The sequence below is a fragment of the Piliocolobus tephrosceles genome, chromosome 15, assembly GCF_002776525.5.
Source record: "Piliocolobus tephrosceles isolate RC106 chromosome 15, ASM277652v3, whole genome shotgun sequence".
Lineage (NCBI taxonomy): Eukaryota > Metazoa > Chordata > Mammalia > Primates > Cercopithecidae > Piliocolobus > Piliocolobus tephrosceles.
In genome coordinates, this window is record NC_045448.1 from 8,619,403 (window position 1) to 8,643,226 (window position 23,824).

General features: G+C 39.1%; 1 protein-coding gene across 8 annotated transcripts in view; it reads right to left on the reverse strand.

Annotated features, from left to right (window-relative positions):
* Positions 1-373: 373 nt before the first annotated feature.
* Positions 374-23,824, reverse strand: part of MBOAT2 (membrane bound O-acyltransferase domain containing 2) — a 153,338-nt gene continuing 129,887 nt past the window's right edge. For 2 of the 8 annotated variants that reach the window (XM_026454704.2, XM_026454707.2), the window contains 6 exons: positions 21,126-21,318; positions 16,034-16,137; positions 11,764-11,828; positions 10,211-10,343; positions 8,268-8,419; positions 374-6,644 (listed from right to left, as the gene is read on the reverse strand). In XM_026454704.2, the coding sequence (XP_026310489.1) occupies positions 6,419-6,644; positions 8,268-8,419; positions 10,211-10,343; positions 11,764-11,828; positions 16,034-16,137; positions 21,126-21,318 (873 nt within the window). In that variant the 3' untranslated portion in view covers positions 374-6,418. Of the gene's footprint in view, positions 6,645-8,267; positions 8,420-9,890; positions 10,344-11,763; positions 11,829-16,033; positions 16,138-21,125; positions 21,319-23,824 lie in introns of all 8 variants that reach the window. The other 6 variants (XM_026454709.2, XM_026454708.2, XM_026454705.1 and 3 more) reach the window with 4 other exon arrangements.

A 23,824-nucleotide genomic window follows, 5' to 3' on the forward strand; every position in this document is an offset into this window, starting at 1 on the left:
CCAGCAGCCACACCCACGTCCTCCCACAGGAGTGCTGGGAACTGGCTAACTGCAGGGCCTGGGAGGTGGGCGTTCCCTTTCAGCTGAGCAAAGTCAGTATCTTCTTCGCTTGACAAGTCTGTTTTAGGAGAGAATATAGATACTATACACTAATTTAAGGTTGTTTAAATTACCTTCCAAAGTGTTTATAACATGACAATAGTTTCTTTTAAATAATCTTTAAGCAGCTAAAGAGTCAATGACTCTTTAGAATATTACTACCATATTGCTGAAGAATCCTTCAATAAAAATGACCATTAACTCTCGTAACAGAGCCAGTATTGTTCTATAAGAGGAATTAAAAGCCTAAGATATTAGCAAACACACACACGCGTATTTTTAAACTACTGTTTAATCAGTTGTAAAGACACACAAATTAGAAAAAAAAACACTTATATGTAAGTTAAAAACACCTTTAAAACCCAGCAATAAGCCACCAGTACAGCTCTGACAGACTAGAAATGAGTGGTTATGAAATTAGCATATCAGTTTGACTGACACAGTGGGAGTTTTAATTTCCCATACATCAGAAACTAATTTATGAATCTGTTGAAAAATAACACTTCTTTAAAAAAATACTTCGGAATAATAAAAACAGAAAGTACAGAACACCACATTCTATTCTCAACTCGGGAAGGCAAATGTAAATACTAAATTCTGGCTGCTGGAGTTGGGTCTCTCCTCATGTTTGGGCGACTGAGGGCTTAACTACTACTAGGCAGAGATCAAGACACAACGTTTAAAGGAAGGCAGGAATGAAATCACACATTTTCACTCTGTATACGGTAGAATTTCTCACTTCCCCTGAATGATTTTTACTTTAATTCCTATTGCCTTCTATCATGCCCCTTCTGGTTCAGAGGAGCAGTCACATAAAAGTGACAAGATGGTCAAGACTGGTTTGGAACACATTTGTGTTCAATGTTTGATTCCTTTTTCCTTGTGATAAAGTCAGAGGCAAATGTACTTCATTGATAAATCTGTGCACGCAGAACCAAAAATACTTAAAATTGGGAAAGAGGCATATTTAAAAAGTCTGTCAAACTCTGAACATATATTTTTGTCCTATAATGCAAAAGGACAGGGAGGAATATTCAAATTGATTTCCCAAGAAAATTAACCTAAAATAGTGAACATGAAACAGCTAAGACTCTAGTGAAAGGCAGTCAGTCACCTTTTCCATTTCAAACATGTTACTAAGAAACTGGTTAGTCATTTTACTTATGTTGCTCTGTAACTTTTGGTTTTTCATTGTAGTATTTCCCTTTCTTTCTAGTGTGCAATTTGATACAACATGGCTGGAGAGATGGCTGTGCATCACTGAGGAAGCTTCAGACAGTGGTTCTGCATGGGTCATTACACTGTAATTTATAGAACATATAGTCTTAGTGTTGTGTTTTTTCTTTATAAAAGTTGTACTTAAAGAGTTATAATCAGTTTTAAAGGCAAGACAAATTAGTTGGTGTAAAAACTGTGTATTTAGGCTGTGTTTCACAAAATTTCCCAGTCAATGGCCTGTGCAGCGTGTCAGTTCTTTATTGGGGTTTGCATAATGTTAAAAAACCTATTAAAATAAATATTATTTTAAAACGTACAAAAACATTATTCAGCAGCCTACCAATTAAAATGTAATTGGCTGCAACCTCTGTACAAGAAAAGCCTCAAAAAGCAGCTTAAGCATTGATTATAAGAGCTTTCCTACAAAACACTTATGTGGAAAATTTCGTTTTAAAATTTCTGTTGTAATCAGAGTCTCTATAAATAGATTTGAAATCCTAGTGTGGCAGAAAAACACTGTAGAGACCCTCTATGTTCTAATCTTTCACATTCAAATTTCAGGATGTACTTCTTTTCTTAAACACAAATCTTTTCCTTCAGCATTGGGAGCACGCATTGATCAAGAAACCCACTTTTACAAGGGCTGCAGAACAGAAATTTCAGCATCTAAGATGAGCGTATCAACGACCAGCCACTCATTAAATGCACACTGGGTTAAGTGCAGCAGTTTTATAAGGTATTGAGGGCAGTTAAGATTACATCTCACAGTGTTATTTAGGATTCTGCACCTATATTAAATCTGATGTATTAAATTTCAGCCAGGAAGAACTATTAATGCCTGGATAAAACGCCACAAAATACTAGCTTATATCTAAAACTCTGGACAAATTTTTAGCTGACACAGAAATAGTAGGCACTATTCTGAAACAATCAGTCTCTCAAGTAGTTTTTCTTTCAATTATAATGTAGAACTGTTAAAACCAATTAAGTAATAATTGTGAACAGTTGATAAGGAAACAAAAAAAGTATAAATGTCCAGATTTTTTCATGAATATATAAACTAAATATTTACAAGGCATTACTTTTAAATAGGAAAGATTTTTGTCCTAAAACTGTGATCTAGTCCTCGAGTAAAAGTATACATTTATAATTATTTTAATGTCAACAATTTTAAAGCTATTGTTTTCTGGAGTTTAAAATAAGGTGTAACTAAAGTAAATATGCTTTAAATATCCTTGAATAACTTTGAGATGTTGTATAGTGGTAAACCCTGTCCAGTAGTCAGTAATCTGTATAAAACATTTCAGAGCATATATCTTCTTCAATTTTACACAGCACAAACAGAAACCAACAAAGCAGAGACAGCCAAAGGAAAACATGTTTTCTTCAGCAGAGACTATTTCATTATGAAACACTCATTGTAAGAGCTATTGCCAGTAGAAAAGTATGTTGCCATGCCTTCTGATTTAAGGGATTCAGAGGTTTCACTGTTATCGTGACAACCTTTTGAAATGTCAGGGCTTTGAGCTCAAGGAGTACAAGTCAGTAACCATGATGATAGTGTGGACTGTGAATTTGCCCAACTCCCTGAATCCTACAGACCTTGCTAATGGCTCCATTCATGACACCCAACTGGTCCCGAACTCTTAGGATTAACCCATTTGCTTATGGCTGAGGAACTTGGGGTTTATAGGACAGGTGGCTCCTCCAAGTCTTAAGTCTCATGAAAGGCAGAACCAGAATGAAGATCCAGGTCCCCTCCCAGGTCAGGTAGTGCTTAAATGTGAGTTACCGTCACTTTCTAGAAACCTCCTTTCTACTGCACATTTTTCTTAAAAGTGGTATGTTTGGAAATCCTGTGTGTGTCACACATGGTGGAGCCCAATAAATTGATTTTTGAATCAAATGGGCAGTAGTGGTTAATCAAAAAGGGGTCACCAGACATTTTTGAAGCCAAATAAATCTTCTCTATCCTGCTGGGTATTTCAGAAGTTAAATAAATTCCCCCAATTACCCTGAGTTGCAATAAGAATACTTATTTTAAAAACAGAACGAGCCACTTATAAAATGGTGACAGCCGAGGCATACCAAATTAAACGAACTCTGTTTCAAGAAAATGAAATTGAAGGATGAATAATAATTATTTTTGTTCATTTTTTCCCTGAGTAGTATATAATTAACCAAAAATTAAATACGATGTTGATTGATCATCTCTGGAGTGATTTCATGATACCTGAATAGTGGAAAATATATAACATAAATATGCATTGAATCTGATTCTATTGATTTAAAAAAAAGCAAGCACATAATACAATGAATCCCGTTTCTATTTAACAGGAGTAGATGTACCAGTTTAAAATTCTTCTACTGTAAGTACTAGAAGCAAAATACTAATATTTGTGATTATTACTTCTCCAAACTAGAGGAGAGCTATCCAAAAACCATTTCATAAAAATAACTAGTTGATTCAGGGGTATGAAAATCAGTCAAACTGGACATGGAATTATTATCTTCAAAGGAACCGGAAAAAAAATCAAATATCTTGCTTTCTAGATGATGGTGCTAAGATTATATTCACTGAGCAAGAAATAGGTAACAGTGACTAAGGTTTACAGGCTGAGAAATAAAGTAAATTCAGGTAACAGAAATGTGATTATTTGTAAGTGGCTAGATAGGCTGAACCAAAAAAAAAAAAAAAACCCAAAAAAACCACACACACACACACACACAAAAACAAAAGAAAAAAAGAAAAAAATTATGCTAGCTGTTTAATGTGAGAGAATAGAAAGAATGTTCACGGAAAGTACCTGCCCTGTAAAATGTTTGATCATTTTCATTAATGTTGCAGAGAATTCAACTGCTATTAAGAGAAAGTGAACAAATTAAGAATATAAAAGACAGGTTCAGGCATGTCATAAGTGAAAACAAGAAGGCTTAATACAAACTTGTTGGGTTTTGTTTTTGTGTGTGTGTGTGTGTGTGTGAGAGATGGAGTCTTCCTCTGTCACCCAGGCTGGAGTGCAGTGGTGCAATTTCAGCCCACTGCAACCTCCGCCGCCCAGGTTCAAGCAATTCTCCTGCCTCAGCCTCCCAAGTAGTTGGGATTACAGGTGTGCACCACCACACCCGTCTAATTTTTGTATTTTTAGTAGAGATGGGGTTTCACCATGTTAATCAGGCTGGTCTCGAACTCCTGACCTCAAGTGATCTACCTGCCTCGGCCTCCCAAACTGCTGGGATTACAGGTGTGAGCCACTGCGCCCAGCCAACATAATTTCAATGCATGAGAAAACAGAGGAAATTTATTTAGTTATCGATCCTTTCCTGAGAAGGAATGGTAAGGTTAGCCTATCAGCTGGAAAACACTTACTTTTAGAGAAATAAAAATAGATCAGGATATTTCTAAATTTCAAAAAAGACACATTCCATTTTTGCTGAGACCTCAAAAGCTGCAAGTGCATTTACTTTTCCTTTCTTCTTTAAATGAAGTATTATATAGCATAAGCCAGATGGTTTGCCTTGTCCTTAACTTCATTTGCAAATTTGTTAGTGACCCCACCCCCCAGAAAAGAGAGAGAAACTCATCACAGAAAATTTGCATTTCATTAAAAATTTAAGGCAAAAAGTAAAAGTAAGCTCCATACATAGGTCAAATAAAGGTGAAGTCAGAAGGCTTTGCCCCCCCCATCCCCCCAACAGGGCAGGAGGTACCATCTGGGGCTGAGGCCGCTCCACTGTCTGGCGTCAAATGCTACTCTCCTGCTTTCAGCTCCTGTGGCCACTACAGTCCTCTGTGGGATTGCAGGAGACACCTAGTAATCCAAGGCAAGATTAATCATGGTAAAAATGGCCCACAAAATAAAAGCACATTTTTCCACTTACAGAACCTAAAACTCATTTTAGTAAGAGATCACAGCAAAATTTTAATATGAGAAGAGTTTGAAAATGAATTTATATTATTCTCAAAAAATGTCACCTAGACTCAATGACTTTTAGTTTTCATGTCCCTAAAAGTTTCCCAAATATGAAGTAAATTGTCAAGGATAAGAAATTGATTAGCCAGATAGTAACCTGCCTAGCGATTTCTCTTTCAAAACCTTTGAGCAACCTACCGATATTATTTTCAAAGCCTCTTTCTAATTCTACATAATTTATGCCTGATAAATTTAGTTTAGAAGTCCAAAGTATCACCAAGTCATTCCACTTTTTTTTTAAGTCTCACATGATGGTGCAGAGCCCTGGCGTGGGGGAGAAGCGGCCTTGCAGAGCTGTGGCTCCACCCTGTGCATTCCACTGGAGGCCAGGCAGTGCTTCTTCATTCCTGCCTTCCTTAGTCACCTCTCTCTTTTAAGAAAAAGAATAAGCTTAAAGTATCACATTACCAAACCTTTCATTATGTTTTAAGAAATTCCTCCTGGAAGTGCTCTTTGACTGCACAAGGTAATTAAACTCTCCAGCAAAATCAGCTACCTATTATTTGGCGTCCATTAAATGTTTACAGTTTCACTATGGATTGTAGTCATTTGACATACTTTAAGAGAACCCTTCAAATACTGAGATGTTTATTGCATTTTAAAAAATCCACATTCTTAAATATCCTGTTTCAAATTCCTCCTAAAATCCTTTACAGTACACAACATCAACTACTGCAATAGCGTTCTCACAATATTACACTTGAAAATACCATTTAGGAACAATATTTTAGGAAATAAGAGGGTTTAAGGCAAGACATTCATTTGGAAAAGTTAATTTCTCTCTATCATCCAGATTGACACGATTATTTTTCCACCTCTTCAGTGCCTTGGGATACGCAACGTACATTCAGCAACAGGGCACGCATGTGACCCTAGGACAAGTGCTGAGGCTGGGAGTACCCACTGAAATATGGAAATATTCTTACATAAGGCGTGGCCCACGGGGATATGGCATGGGAGGGCTTGTTTCACTCCATTTCCGATCTGGTGTACAGGAAATTCCTTATCTATAACTGTCCATTTCCCCCCAGTTAATCGCTTTTCCAACAAACTCAAACCCCTTGAAAAGGTGCTAAGATTGGTTTCTGTTAACATCAAAAAAAAAACAGCCCTCGGAGCCTTCCCGATCACTGCTTTAGTGATGAATGTCTCGAGGCTATTTCTTGATTCTGATTGCAAACATTGTTTGTTGTAGAAAAACTGTTCTGTCCCAAAGAATTTTCTCCTTCATCAAACTTTTTGGATTGTGAGAGCTGAATGTTTTCATGTGTATTCTTTCTTCTTTGAGTTTTTTTCACCGGCAACAACAATAATACTAAGATACCAAGAATGTGCAGGCAGTAATACCAGGAGCTAAAAGAAAAAGGGAAAAAGTTTATTCAAATGTGATAATAATTCTTAATAACTGCCCGCTTGTCAAAATGTCCCGTAGCCCACCTTAGGACGTATTTGTTTACTACATTACTACATTATTCTTTTATTTTTCCCCCTCAGGAGGAGAAACCTGATAGTGTAGGCCAGTGGGTATTTATAGCACTGGATAAACCCAGGCTGATTAGAAGCCTGATTTTCTAGATAGCATATTACATTCCTTTGTAAGAGTCATAAGGCCATGGTTAAACAGAATAAAAACAAAAAGGTACATATTAATACCGGTAGTCATCTGAAAATCTCCCCAATTCACAGAATCAAAAGTTGACTCAACAAAGAAAATGTGGAGATAGTTAAGACTTTTACCAGTCTGGCCTCACCTGCTATTTACTGTCTCTAAGTTACAAATATTCCAATGAGGGGAGTGACAGAGAAGCAATATTGCTTCTTGATGGTTACTTTCATGAAGCAAAGAAAGGCCACATTATTAAAAATATTGAAAACATCATTTCTCAAATTATATAAATCGAATGTAACCTAAACTGTATCTATAGCTATAAGTCCAAGTGATTCTGAACAAAGTACCTGGGATAGAAAATCTAACCAACAGCCCAATCACATTTTTAAACATGTACTAACATTGTTAAAATGGAAACTTTAGCAGGACTTACTTAATGTCTTCCTGTATAATTATTGTCATATTTGATTCAATAATTTTTTGACTATATACTCTGTGCTAAGTCATTCTAAATGCTAGAGTAATAAAGAATTTATAAAAGAATAAAGTTTTTGATCTCTAAAATATCACCATCTAATATGGGGGAGTGGAATTTGGTGGGCAGGGAGAGGAGATAAGTAGATTATAAAAATATAGAATTCGAGACAAGACAATTTCTATAACATACAGATCACCACAGTATCAATCAAACATAAAAGACACAGTGAAAAGGAACAAATAAAATATAATTTATTTTCCTTAGGCTGGGTGTGGTGGCTCATGCCTGTAATCCCAGCACTTTGGGAGGCCAAGGCGGGTGGATCACGAGGTCAAGAGCTCAAGACCAGCCTGGCCAAGATGGTGAAACCCCGTCTCTACTAAAAAAAAACACAAAAATTAGCCTGGAGTAGTGGCGGGCGCCTGTAATCCCAGCTACTTGGGAGGCTGAGGCAGAGAATTGCTTGAACCTGGGAGGCAGAGGTTGCAGTGAGCTGAGACTGTACCACTGCGCTCCAGCCTGGGCGACAGAGCGAGATTCCGTCTCCCACCAAAAAAAAAAAAAAGATAATTAATAATTATGTGGAAATAGCTAGTTTTTTCCCTAAAGAGGTTCAGGACAATTAAGCTAAGAAGTTTTCTGTTAAATTTAGGAGAGGTTTGAGGCAGTGGTTACCTGGCTGAATCACTCATCTGAGGGTTGAGTAGTATGAATCATTCCACAGAGAAACACTGAGACTGCTTGGCTCAGAATTAAAAAGTAACTGATAATGCATTTATCATCAGGAAATGTGGCTGTGGTACTATTTTTCCATTCTATCCAATAGCAAGAAACTTTCTTTTGAAAATAAAGTTATTCCCACTGACAAAGTTTTAAGAGTAACACTTACCTGTAAAACATGAATGACGGTTTTATAGAAAGAAGCACGAATGGCACAACTGTGTAACTTATTGCTACTTGAGTTACTATCCATGTTATAACATCATAAAATAATTTCAGTTGGGAAGGTTCAATGAAATAATGTCTAAAGTTATTTCTCATCTGAAATAAAGAAACAAAAATATTTGCTGTATCTTTAAATTAACATTACTTATGCAGTTACACTGGTGATAGCAACTGTTGGAAGGATGTGGAGTGGAGTAACTGAAACTCTCCTATGTTGCTAGTGGGAATGTACACTGCTACTATGGAAAAAGTTGGTTCTAAAAAGGCTAATACACATTGTACACACTGTGTATAAAAGAGAGGAAGTCACAGGGAAAACACAAATGACTGGTGAGTCTGGGTAACGGGCATATAGAAGTTCTTTGCAACTTTTCTGTAGATTAGATTCTGTAAAAGTTTCAAAAAAAAAAGTTTAAGACAACACTGCCTAGAGATTCTTAAATCATATTTGGTAAAATATAGTATATAAATAAAGTTTGGTTTGCCTTCATCCTTCACTCTTATTTAACCTCTGCATTTGTGAAAGACAAACTTGGCTTTGCTAATGTGCAAGTGCATGGTGTATTTGGGGAATGACAAGTCAATCTAATGGAAGCAGAGAATTCATGTATGCATAGACACTGGGTAATTCTAGAGAGGCAAATGGGGGAAGGGAGGAGGGCATTGGTAGAACTTGAACACCAAGTGGGGAAGAAGCCTATCCTATTCTGTCTGCAATGGGAGGGAGTTAGGTACAGTTTTTAAGCACAAGAATGGAATGCTGAAAGCCCGTACCTCAGGACAAATGGATTTGTCATTGGTGAACAGGATGGAATCAAGAGCAGGTGACTGCCATGGCGGTGAGCTAGGCAACAGATAGCAGAGCCTAGCCACTAAGAATTATGGGTTTTGCTAATGTCCTTCCCATGCTTAGAATGTCATTTTCTTCCCCATTGTACTTCACTCACTATTGAAATAACTTTCATCTCTCAAAGTCCAGATCCAAACACCTTCCCAATGGGGCCATCTCTAATTAACCCAACCCAAAGAGACTTCTTCCATCTCTAAACACCTATGTGACTTAGTATTTATAACACCCATGGAATCTGTCAAACACACACGCATGCATAAGGTGTGTACACACACATACACCTTATCCCAAATTAGACTACAAACTACCGGAAGGTACCCTTAGTCAATACTTCTTGAAATTTCCCTCATATATCCCCAAAGCACCTCAAAATGGAATATAGTAAATATCTGCTAGTTTGTTAAATGAAACCCTCTTACCTGTAAGTGCCAGTAGCAGCTTGTTCAAACGTGGTTTTTGTCATGTCACTTTCCTCTAACTGCTTTTCAAGGGCTTACACTAAATTATCCTTCTCCTCACCTCTCTCACGTCACCAACCTAATTTCTCAATTGTTTCCCAAAATATTACTCTAGGTTCTATCTAGGCAAATACTTTAGAGAACTGTGCCCACTTCCAGTGTGGCTCATCCACTGTCTTGGCCTCGCACAGTCTACTCTTCGTCTCAGAGAGGACTCAAAGGTTACAGCTTTCAGGAAACATTTCTAAAATAAACCTACCCATTCTGATCATCTTTATTTAACTCAGTTTTTATCTCTCCTTCAGAAAATTCTGTAAAGACAAAGTAACATTTTGTGAGTGCCTCCTACCTGCCAGGCACATAGAAACATGTTTTCTCCTCATAGGAACTGGGCGTGGAGCCTAGCCCATGGTGAGCGCTCAGCAAACATGCGCACAGTTACATACTTTGCTTCTAGCGGAAAGGACAATACTGACTATTGCCAAGGAAGGAGGGTCTACCTTGTAAGAGAGATGTACTCAGCCTTTTTAACAGTTCAAGTGGACCATTGAATTGTAAAATAAAATTCTTGATACTTACAGCTCGTGCTGCTAATGTCATTAACACCCCTGTTAGAAACGTTAGATAATATCCTGGGTATACCCCGTGCCAAATGGCAGAGAGAATGAACGTCTGGATAGTTGGACTGAAGGAGGTTCGTTCATAACACACCCTAGAAACCATGAAAAACATGGAGAGCCAAGCGGAGTGAGTGACCCGAGTTTACAAAGCCTGCAATGATCATTCTTTTATTACCTGACAGGATTTAGGGTAACTAGAAAAACAAATACAACTTATCTTAGGCAATCACTTCTCTATGATCTCAGGGAGGCTATAGCTATTAAGTGTCAAACTTAGGAACATAAAGTTAATTCCCATCTTCTTACTGGTACATATAGTAACTTAAATGATCATTTCTAGTATTTGGGAGTCTATACAATTCACAAAAAGAATAAGGTTACTTTTATCCTACATTATTTTATTTAAAAAAAAAAAAATCAATAACTTTCAAATGACCTAAATACACTACTCTGTCTGGCAGATAGACTATGCTTAGTCTACAGTTTTCCTATAACAGAGATAGAGAACGCAGTGAAAATAAAGTTTCCCTAAGGTATCAAATTTAAATTATAACAATAACAAAAAATAACACAACAGATTAGCTCAGAGGATCTGCAGCCACTGGGGAGACTCTGCCAGGCACTGTGAAGAGATGCTAGCGTATGCTCGCCATCTCAAGGGACAAAGATGTTTCATTTGTCATTTTAAAAAGGACCCTATAAAAGAGGGCTGCTTAGCGCCCTATCATTATAGGGGCTGTTTTTAATGAAATAAGTTCAAGACAGGGCAGTGTGCTCACAGGGATGATAAGAGAACCCCTGGGAGAGTGCGCTGTTCCCCAGCTCTGTCCTTCGCACCTGTTACTCCACCCAGCCTGTCTTGCCCTGTTGATGAGACACACTCCTGACACAAACCTCTGCTCAAACATCCACACTTCCAGGGTTTTCTTCCTGCATCCCTCTGTGCCCTCACTGTTCCTGCTTTCTCTCTCCTAATCCTCACAACAGGGAACAGCAGGTGTCTGATTACACCACCGTGTCTTTAACAAAATTGCAAACTCTTTCACCTTCAGGAGCTGAGTCTTTTTATCTTACTCATCTTTTTATCCCTTGCCTAACAAATAAAGATTTGTTGAATTGAAATATTTAAAACCGGAACTGTTCCGGAATACCCAAGCGTAAGTATTGTGCTTGCGCAGGCACTTGTTAATTTAAACTGTATCTCTACTGAACGGGATCAGGAACTGCAAAGGAGGATACTGGTGACCTCTGACATTGGCAGAGGCCTTTAAAGGAGGCTGAGGGGGCAGGATAGCTGCACCTGCAGGACAGCTACATTTGTGACTCAAGCCAAAATACTTCCCATTCGATACTGACTTGCTTAGGAGAAGGCTAACAGTGCTTCCCAGCTGACACTGAGGTTACAATGTCACTCAACACTGTTAATTTAATCAAGAACCTGAATTCAATGAAGCTCAACCTCAAGAACTAGACGCCAAAGCACATCTAAAGACTGTTTTTGAAGGAACGCACCTTTTGAGCCAAAGAGCTGTCTGAATATTCCAATTATCAAGAAACATCTTGAAACTTGTTGACATCTGAAAAAAAAGGAAACTTTTTTCTTTGTGTCACAAAATAATGAAGCTTTAAATATAAGTAATAATATATTATTATGCTAAAAAATTAAAACAAAAATTACTTAACATCAATGGTAGTATACTGATTTCTCTTTCCTTAATCTTGTTTTTCTAATATGGTAACATCATTCTATGTAAGACAAGTTTATTTACTGTTGGGAACATCTATGAGGTAGATGGATTATCACCATTTTCTCCTGTATGTTAACATTTACAAGGGATGTCATGGAATTCTTCCAGAGAAATTCCTGAGGGTGTGTACAAATGCCTGTCGATGGCCTCCCTCTCACACTGAAGACTGGGGCGCCTACCTCATTACCTCCTTCCCGCCAAGCTCCGCCATGGTTCTGGGTGAAGCAGACGTCCATCGCAACATCCTGCCCTGCCATCGTCTCTGGATGCCCTGGCTACTGTCAATTCTGGCGCTGCCTGGCTGTGCTGCCCCTGAAAGAGTGGATCTGTACACCCAGATCTCGCAGGGTGTCCCACCTTCCCAGTTTCCTCTCTCAAGTTACTCCCACTAAAGCTATTCTTTGATCTCAGAGGGGGCCTTTCGTCTCCCACACTACTTTTATCCTATGTAACTCTCTCTTCCTTTGGTCTTCACTTCTGACCATTTTAGATTTTGTGTTCCATTATTTACTATTCTTATGTCAGAATCTTCAATGCTTTTGTTTCTTTTTCCTTTCCATTCACCTCCCTATCAAAACCCTAATTCCAGATCAACCACACTGTCGTCCACTCTCCCACTGGTAACATTTGCGCGCTGAGTGCAGAGTATCACCACAGCTCAGACCTTTGTCTGAAGTTCATGGTTCATGGTTCTCCACCACGACTGAGCCCTCAACCTACAATCCTGTTTTCCTAGACAGGTCATTCTCCTCTTCCTGAAAACAGCTACTGGACTGAACCATTTGAAATTTTCTTTCCTCTTTTTTTTTAAAATAAAGTCAAGAAGAGGTAAGTGTCAGCAATTTCACATGATTCAACCTAATACCCCATCTATATCTCTGGTCCTATCACCTCCTTTCTCCCTCACAACAGGTAAGTTGGCCTTCTACTTTACAGAGACGATATAAAATCATCAGACTCCAATTCTCACCATCAAACTACACACTCAGCTGCATACATACTTATCCTGCCCTCCTTCCTGGAGGAGGAAGTGGTCCTTTATAACAGGAGAAGTGGTCCTTCTCCTTCAGGGCCAATCTCTCCACTTCCATCTTCTCAGGGACTTCAATGATCAATAGGTCTCTCTCCTTCAACTGTAGGAGAAGCTTCACATTCTCCCCTCCAAATAGTCTCCTACTCAGTAAACATGTTTTAATCTCTCCATTTTAAAACAAAATTAAACAAACAGCTCTCCTTAATTCCCTGTTCCCCTCAGCTACTGCCCTATTTCTACCCTCTTCCCTTTATGGGGAATGAACTCCTAGGAGTTCTATAATCTGGCCTTTATGACAATACCTCTCCTGAAACTGTTGTTCATAAAACTATAAACAAGGATGGGCACGGTGGCTCATGCCGGTAATCCCAGCCCTTTGGGAGGCGGAGGTGGGTGGATTGCCTGAAGTCAGGAGTTTGAGACTAGCCTGGCCAACATGGTGAAACACCCTCTCTACTACAAATACAAACACTGGCCAGGTGTGGTGGCAGGCGCCTTGAATCCCAGTTACTCAGGAGGCTGAAGCAGGAGAATCGCTTGAACCCGGGAGGCAGAGGTTGCAGTGAACCGAAATCATGCCACTGCACTCCAGCCTGGGCGACAGAGTGAGACTTTGTCTCAGAAAATAGATAAATAAATAAATAATAAAGGCATTTGTGTCCTTCTCTTACTTGGTATCTCAGTGGCACTTAACACTGATGACCACTGTTTCCTTCAGAAAAATTAACTCCTTTCTTTACTTTTTCTTACGCCATGCACTCTCAGCAGGGGTGATATCGCCCCCAGGAGACGAAAATTGGTTCTTAAGGGGCAAAAATATCTTTTTTATGTAAAAAGAACATATATACATACAGTAGTATATCAATAGGTATACAGATATACAGTGTATCTGTGGTGTTAAAATTTCAGGGGGGAAATTATTAGGAAAAGAGTGTCTCAAAACTCCCCTTAAGGTGTTAATAATTAAAGGTCAGAAACACTGCTATATCCACCATTCAACTTCAACAATGATCCATTTTTCCCTCTCCTTCTCCATTTTTATTGCCAACACTGTTGTTAAGAATATTTCAAAGCAAATACCAGACTTCTTATTTCACCCGCAATTAGTTCAGAATGTGTGTCCAATAAATAAAGACTTTTTAAAAGACCATGATCCGACAAAATTAATAATAATTCCTCAACATCATCTAATCCCCCTTTGTATTAAAATATTCCTGATGTTTACAAAAGTCCTTTCCAGTTGGTTTGGTCAATCAGGATCCCAAAAAAAGTTCATCCAGTGCATTTGGCCAAAGCCTTTTAATCTGTAATAGCTTGGGTCATATGTCCCATAGCACTTCCCCTTTTGATCTGATCCGGTGTTTAACTTACTCTCTATACTCCACATCCCCTCTAAATTTAGAAGGATCTAGAAATCCGATTTGGATTTGGGTATCTCAGCACACTTCAGTGATGGCCTGCATTTCTTACGGCATCCCATCTCGGGCACTTACTGCCTGACTGCCCACTTTTAGCAACATTAGGGCTCATCAGAGGATCCAGCTTGACCTCTTCACCTCAGGTTTTGGTGTTGGATTTGGAATGTTGGAATGATCCTTTTCATAGGCTGGCAAAACAATGGTTTTTTTTTTTTTTGAGACAGGGTTTTACTGTATCACCCAGGCTACAGGGCAAGTGGCATAATCACGGCTCACTGCAGCCTGCTGAGCAGGTGGGACTACAGGTGCTCATCACCATGCCAGCTAGTTTTTGTATTTTTTCTAGAGATGGGGTTTTGCCATGTTGCCCAGGCTGGTCTCAAACTCCTGAGCTCAAGCGATCTGCCTGCCTCGGCCTCCCAAAGTGCTGGGATTACAGGTGTGAGCCACAGTGCCCAGCTGGTTTTCTCCTTTTTTCTTTCTGGCTACTCCTGAATTCCTTTGCCCAGCCTCTCAGTACTGGTGCTCTTTTAGAGACTCTCACCTCTTCTCGTTCTCATTCCAGGGCCTGAACTGCCACGTGCTGACAGTTCCCAGATTTTACTCTCAAGCTCGGGTGCCTCTGCTGAGTGTCTGACCATGATCTGCCTGGTAGACAACTCACTAAGTCTGTGATTTGAAGATATTACCTGTCCCTTCAAACTCATGTCTATTCTCTGTTCCTTATCTAAGTGGAAGGTATCACCATAAACCTAGTTGTTTAAATCAGATTTCTGGGCCTGATTCATAACTCATTCTCTCTTGCTGATCCCAATTTATCACCAAGTTCTGTTGAGTCTCTTACACAGTTCTCCAATATGTTTATATGTTTCTAGCCCTACTGGCAGTATGTGGTTTAGGGCACCATCATCTTGGATTAACAAAACATCCTCCTAACAGAGCTCTCTGCCTCTTGAGGGAAATACATTCTACATGCCAGATCCTTCTTAAACACCTATATGATCACCTCACTTGGCTACACATATAATCCATCCACAGTGCCCCACTGCTCTTATAAGAAAGACCAAAACTCTTAATATGGCCTGTAAGAGTGTGGCTGCCTGGCCTCCATTTCCCCAACCTCATCCTTCATGGCTTCCTCAGTTATGAAGCAACATGAGCCACACAGCTTCTCTCAGCCCGCAGGCTGCTCCCTCTGCTTGGAGTGTCTGCCTGTCTTTTGGGACTCAGCTTAAGCATCATTGTCTTTGGGGCCTTCTTCCCCCAAACACCTAAACTAACCTGGATTCCTATTTCATGGATACCCACATGCCTTACCCCTCTCTGATCACCACCTATTTTACTTTATTCTGTAACCTCTAGGAAACTAAAGCTCCATGAGGGCCTGAATTGTACCTATCTTATTCATTGTCTTCAGTGCCCAGGGCACATAGTTGGCGACCAATATATATTGATTAAATGAAAGAATGAATGTTAATATTTAAAAACCTTCAATACCACTCCTAGGACATCACACCATAACTTATGAAAGCAAACTTGGTACTTAAAGTATATACTAACTAACTTCTTAATGATTGACTCACCTCTATTTGTTGAATTCTCAAATTGGAAATTAAGTCCCAGCGAGCTGCTCCATTTTTGTCATACCCTCTGAAACCAAAGCCTGCAGCATTATTAATGGCATCAGCTATAGAAAACAAAATTCAAAAAAAACTATGAAGAATCTCCACAACAATCTACCATATTCTCCCAGAAGGTATGTGTTATTATACCTTTTATTCTTAAACAGTAAAAGTAGATTTATTCTAATTTTTAGGTCAGAAACAACATCACATACAATGAAAATAACACATCCAGGACAATTTGGTTAGTCAGTAATACATGACACATTATGCATGAGTTGGGGGCAGGTGGAGTTCAGAAGCTGCTGAGGACCAGCAGGTAAAGGTGAAGACTCAAACAGGAAACGCTCCCCGACATTAGCTGTGCCAGTGGAACACAGCAGAGTATGCTCAACCAGCTGCCAAGAAGTTGCTAAGGGAATGTTTTTGCTCTGGGAGCACCATGTTCTTTTTAATCATATATTTGAAGTTTAGTATAAACAATAATATATAAGTGAGGCATAATATTTTCCTTCCATTTTCTTTCTTTCTTGGTTCACCAGAACCTACTCTGTGTATATGTCTCTAGAATTTTTAAAAAATAGAGACAGGGTCTCCCTCTGTCTCTGCCCAGGCGGGAGTGGTAGGATTATAGCTCACTGCAGCCTTGAACTCTTGGGCTCAAGCAATCCTCCTGCCTCAGCCTCCTGCCTTAATCCTCCTGCCTCAATCCTCCTGCCTCAATGATCCTCCCTCAGCCTCCTGCCTCAATCCTCCTGCCTCAATTCTTCTGCCTCAGCCTCCTGCCTCAATCCTCCTGCCTCAGCCTCCTGTCTCAATTCTCCTGCCTCAGCCTCCTGCCTCAATCCTCCTGCCTCAGCCTCCTGCCTCAATCCTCCTGCCTCAGCCTCCTGCCTGAGCCCCCTGCCTCAACCTCCTGCCTTGGCCTCCCACCTCAATCCTCCTGTCTCAGCCTCCCACCTCAATCCTCCCATCTCAGTCTCCCACCTCAGCCTCCCGCCTCAATCCTCCTGCCTTGGCCTCCTACCTCAATCCTCCTGCCTCAGCCTCTTGCCTCAATCCTCCTGCCTCGGCCTCCTGCCTCAATCCTCTTGCCTCGGCCTCCTGCCTCAGCCTCCTGCCTCAATCCTCCTCCCTTGGCCTCCTGAGTAGCTGAGACTGCAGGTGCATATCATCATACCTGACTAATTTTTTTTTTTTTTTTTGTAGAGATGGGGGTCTCACTATGTTGCCAAAGCTGGTCTCGAACTCCTGGCCTCAAGTGATCTTCCCACCTTGGCCTCCCAAAGTGCTGGCATTTCAGGCATGAGCTACCGCACCCGACCCAGAATTTGTTTTCTAATCCTTTTCACCACAATGCTTGATTAGTCATTTTTGCTTTACGTACATGCTTGATTAAGCTGCAAAGAAAATTTCTGCCTCAAATGAGCCCTTTTCCAATCAACTGGAAAACTGTTTATGCTATTTGTATCATGACCAAAGAATAAACAAACAGAAATCCATCAAAGCCCAGCAAAATAATATGCCTATACAGACATGTATCCTTAAACTGTTTTATTGTTTATTAGTGCATTTTAGTACATCAAACAAGATCCTTTAAAAATTACACTTTGGGGAAAAGAATAAACAAGATTTACTCCTCTATCAGGTTTAATGAGGTCAGCCACCTTTGTTCAGTTCACATAAATATGAGCCTTAAAGGTAAGCCCATTACAGAATTAAAAATAAAAATCTATTACCCACATGGGCAGCATACCCATATACATGGCTGCTGAGGAACTCCTTCCCTTCCTCATGGGTGCCTCCACTTCTGATTTGTTCATGTATTCATCCTCTCCATCTTTCTTAGCCCTACTGTGATCTAAGAGCAATGAAACTCCTAACCAACTTCACACTTGACAACAAGATTGGCCCAGGGTATGGTCAACAGCAACAAAACGAGAAGAGAACTGGGGATATCAAACTGCAGGAGTCCACCTTCCATGTTTCCCTGCCCCCCAGTCTCCCACCACAGACCCTGCCTAATCTTTACCTCAGGTAATGTAACCCCTGAGAGAGCTTCCAAGTTGTCATTATATAGAGATATTCCAAATAACTGACCATTAACATCAATTTAAACTTTAATCTGTCCCTACATGGGCTAAATGTTTTTCAAACTTGAGTTAAAGGGGAAAAAAACTGCTCAGATCCCAAGACATCATCTTTTTGAGGTGATAAGGAGAAAAGGGCAGGGCCACATGGCTGTGGAGATGAGAAGCCTGATTCCCATTTTGAGAACCCTGAATTAAGGAATTAAATATAGCCTACCTAGCCACTAGTATCCATGAAATTATAATTTGAAAAATGTACATGTGGATACAAAAATTGGAAAGTAACTGTCCATATGATCCAGAATACATTCATACTATTTTATAAATCATTAACAAAACACAAAAAAATTAAAGAATTTTGGAACTCTTGGATCTCCCAAAACACAGATTTTTGGACCTCCAGAGATCATTAAACTCCAATTTTACAACCAAATGAACAATTTAAAAAAGGTAGTGGGGGTGGAGACGAACGTGGGCACATGCATGCTGAGCCTCAGCTGGCGTCTCCACTGACAAAGTCGAAACCTGAACCTCAGGGCTGCACCATTACCAGGGACTCAACCATTACTTGTGTTAAGACAGTACAGACATAGTATAAGTATTTATTGAATGGAATAACTTTACTGCCTTAGAGCTAAAAATTCTTTAAATTCTTTAAATATAGTTCAATTTCAAATTGTCATTCATATATATTCTAATATGATTATTTCTTTAGGAAAGAATCAGGGAAAAGGAATTAACTCACCTTTGCTTTGGTTTGTAAATATGTAAAAATGCACAAGATTCATTTTTCAAACCAAATATTGGGGTTGGAAGATCAGAAGTACCCAGATAATCATTTTAATTGTCATAATTGCAAATAAAAAATTAATGATAAATTTTTTTTTTTTCCTGAGGCAGGGTCTCACTCTTACCCAGGCTGGAGTGTAATGGTGCGATCACAGCTCACTGCAGCCTCAACTTCCCTGGCTAAAGCAATACTCCCACCTCAGACTTCTGAGTAGCTGGGACCACAGGCATGTAACACCATACCTGAGTAATTTAAAAAAATTTTTTTGAAGAGATGGGGTCTCACCATGTTGCTCAGGCTGGTCTCAAACTCCTGCCTCAGCCTCCCAACATGCTGGGATTACAGGTGTGAGCCACTGTGCTCGGCCTAATGATAAATCTTGTATATTTTTATGTATTTACAGAGATCTTGTGATTTTCTCAAAAGCCTTATAAATTCAATGCCCTTGTTCTATTGATAAGATTTTCAACAATTAGATGTCCAACCAAATCCAAAAACATGCAGAACTCTTATATTCTATAAATCCAGTGATTCAACCAATAGGTCACAATTCTTATAAACCCCTAAAAGTACCAGGTTTGTTTGGGAAAGTTCTCAGTCTCAATTTAAAGTCAGAGTTTAAGTAGTACAGGAATTTAATTTGGTATTATTGATGTCTAAATTTGGGTACAATAAAAATGTTCAATCCTTAAATCTTAGATTAAAATCCATAAAATAACATTATATTTTAATTGGCCATTAACTCACCAGGTTAAATAAACTTTTAATGATGCTACTGTGCACAGCTATATGATGAAAGACTGAAAATAATGATTCCAGCCCCAAACTGTATTTCATTGTAATCAAAATAAAACCAACAGTAAAATGCTAATCCTTAGAGGCCTAATTATTGGCTGATGTGTTTCTTCATGCATTCATTCAAATATTTGCTGAGTAACAAATATAAACAAGGCAAGCAGAACACAATCTTAAGAATAAAGGAGTTTATAATCTTGTGGGTGAGATAAAAACGGCAACACATATATAAGAGAGGTTGCAATGTATCCAGTGAAGCATTCTCTCTACTTCAGTCCCACCTTCAAAATGTGGCCAGAATCGTCTTCTTCTGCCACAGGATCAGGCTGTCAGCCTACCTGAAGCCTCTTGTGGCTCATTCAGCAGAGCAGGCAAGGTCCTGTCAAAGCCCATTTCACCTGACCAGGTCCTTCCTTCCTACATGCCCCTGCTAACATCTGCCATGCAAAGCGAGGTACCTTCATGTCTCTTTGCTCATGAGTGAAAAACCAGCCATTTTCCACTTTGTGAAATCACATTTAATCTTTTTGTTTTTGTGTTTGAGACTACCTAGGGGTTATTGCTCAACTCATACTAAAACCTCACTATGTTGCTCAGGCTGGAGTGCAGGGGTGCAATCATGGCTCATTACAGCCTCAAACTCCTAGGCTCAAGCGGTCCTCCCACCCCAGCCTCTCAAGTAGCTGGGAATACAGGCACACGCCACCAGGCCTAGTTGATTTTTAAAAATCTTTCTGTAGAGAGAGGGATCTCACTATGTTGCCCAGGCTGGTCTTGAACTCCTGCCCTCAAGCAATCCTCCCACCTTCAACTCCCAAAGTGCTGGGATTATAGGCGTGAGCTACCATAACTGGCCCACATTCAATTAAAGGCACGATTGCATGTTATCTTTCCTCTAAAATTTGCTCTACCTGCCAAGCATAACTGATGACCCCCTATCAGTGTGCCAATATCATTTTATTCACTTTGCTGATAAACTACTGATCATATTATACTAAATGGTCTATTTAACAGGTATCAAAATGGTAAGCTGAATACAATCATACTAAATTATAACCATCTGGAGGATGAGGACTATGTCTAATACGTACTTGTATCTATCCTGGCTAGCACTGAATCTAGAATACAATAGGCATTTAACAAATACATGTTGTCTTTTCATTGATCCATTATTTTTATTTTGTATTATAATAAAATTGATTCAGTTTTTAGAATATCCTTACATACGAGTTGTGAGGGCTGTTTTTTCTACACAGATGACTTAATTTTTCCAGTTGGTCTTTATGTATCCTCAAGAGGGCGCACTGATAGCAATCTACCAACAAGGTAAGAGACGCTTCAACACAGACACAGGGAAGTCTATTTACATGTTACTTACCTAGCGTCCATGCAAAATAGTATTTGGGTCTGGCAGCCAAAAGAGAGATATATAGATAGATAATCTTTGTTGGCCACGAAGCTGTAGCTTGAAAATGCTCATCGATGTTGTACTCCACAGGTAATGTTGTACAGATGGTCAAGTGAAATAACAAGGACAGCCCACAAACTAAGAGCTTCTGAATAACTGCAGTCTGAAAAGTGCAAGGCGAGACTTCATCAACTTTATCCATGCTCCTTTTAATTCATTCTATGTATTATCGACAGATTAACCTTCCTGAACGATCATCAGTCTTACAATTCTCCTGGTCAAAATTCAAGAGCTACATTGCACTTGGCATTTAAAGTCTTCCACAGTCTCATGGTATGAACTTTTTCAACTGTATCTATAAGTACTACCTAGGGGTTATTACTCAACTCATACTAAAACCTCCATTTTGTATTCAGAACTTCCAGGAATTAAAAAAAAATCTAAAAGCAAGCATAAGTGTATTGGTGTGAATGGAAGTGAATACAAAAAAAAATTAACATTAATTACTTCTGGCAGTAAATTTTACACGGATATATATTTTTTTCCATTGCATCTTTTCTATATTTTCCAATTCTAGGCATCTCATGGATGTTATTTTTACAATAAACAATCCATGCATCTCTGTAAATCTGAAAGTTAACACAACTTTGTTCAAGAATAATAAAAACCAAAAGAGCTATACACCTGAGAAGAATAAGTATTTGCATAAAATTGGTGAAAAGAAGACGCTTTTCTCAGCAATGCTGCGGTAAGGTCACATTACCAACTCATGGTGTTCTGTATTTTTACAACTCGTGCTGTTTTTATATTTGTAGAAGGCCAGAATATTTCAACTTCATTTGGTATGAAAGAGATTATATAGGCTATGAAGACAAAGAAACAAGCAAAGAGAAGGCTAGATTCAGATGAAGTATGCAACAAAATACCTGGATTGAGAAATGCTCTATACAGTAACCAAACAGTACTCAAATTAACTGAAGTAATTTATCAATGAAGCTCCACATTTTAACACTTTATATAATGATGCCAAAAGAAAAGCTCCAAGGCAAGAGCCAAAGCATATGCCGGATGCACTGCACTTCTGAGAACAGTATTTTATTATTGGTTGCTCCTGCAAGGTGGAACTCAGTGTTCAAGGACTCCTTGCAGCAGTAGTTATTCTCATTTTCCATTGTCTTTTATCCCTTTCTTTAATAAAATAAGGCTACTCTTTCTTGAATGCCTCCCAAATATCTTACCTATACATTTGAATTATGAGATTTTAAAATGGAAGAGAAAAAAATTGTAATTATAAATGAAGCAAGATGAAATAAATGGCCCCATACTTTAATTTTAAAATGAGGCATATCATTTTAGTAATGTAATAAGAAGTACTGTGGCCACAAGACTATATGGTTCTGAAGCAGGGCAGGGATATGGTGCTGCAATGAAAATGTAGAGAATACCAAGACAGCCTGTATCCTGAGAGGTGATATCCTCAGCCCCCTTTCCCTGCCTAGACCCAGAGTCCCAGCAGTCAAGTTTGTATGCACCAGGCAGAAGACTGGAGAATCCTTCACTCAAACAAAGAGCCCCAGAGAAATGGCTACAGACATCATGACAGAGACTGCCAAGTGTCACCCAGGAGCCCTCCTTCCCTTCCTGCACAGAAAAGGAAGTTTCTCTTGGGTGCTAGAAGTCTAGCTAAAGATGACACATCATAGCCTTTGTTGCACCTGAGTGTGGCTTATGATTAGGTTCTGGCCAATAGGATGCGAGCAAAAGTAGTATGCACAGGGAAGATGGAGCTTGGATCTCTAACACCTTGGGGCCCCCATATTATCCATGCACTGCTTACAGGTGAGCTGTCCCACATGTAACATAAAAACAAATTTCCACCTTGTTTAATTCCTGTTATTTTGGTCCTTGTTTCAGCAGCCAAACCCATATCCTAACTGATGCAGATAGAGGAGAGGACAGTGGAGAGGCCCCCCACAGAAGAGCCAGTGGGCTCCATGAGCATCCTCCTTAGGATCCTCAGCATCTATGCACTCCACTGATGCACAAGGAGCTTCCAAATGCCCCTTGAGGGACTTATGACTAACTACCACTATTTGACTTTCTAAAGTATATGCATGTGAAATTTAAATAAAATATATTCTTTAAATGGTGGGAAAAAACATTAAGAATATTTGCCATTATCAACAACCTCTGATTTAGAATGTCTATAACCCAAAAGAGGAACTCTTTATAACCCAAAAGAGTTTACTCTCTTTTTAGAGAGTAAAACCCATAAAAACTCAGTGAAGTGACAGAATATATACATTTGTATTATTCTTTGTCAAGTTTGATTTACTACTATCACATGTTTATAACATTGGATATTTTCAAGTATTTTACAAAATCATTTGATCTTCATACAGTCTCTAAAATGGGGAATACATTAAGATTCTCCTTTTGCAGACAAGGACTCATACACATTAAGTGATGTGCCGAAATGATGAGCCAAACTGGCCACTGACTGACAGTCCAACATCTTGATTCCTAGGTTTTTCTTCTCCTTCTAGCATTCTCAAATAAACTTCGAAGAAGCTGTCTACAATTGTCTTTACCTTCTCTTACAGCAGGGAGACCACTAAAAGACTGAGTGGTCATCCTGGAGATACAAAACAGTCAATGAAGAGACATCA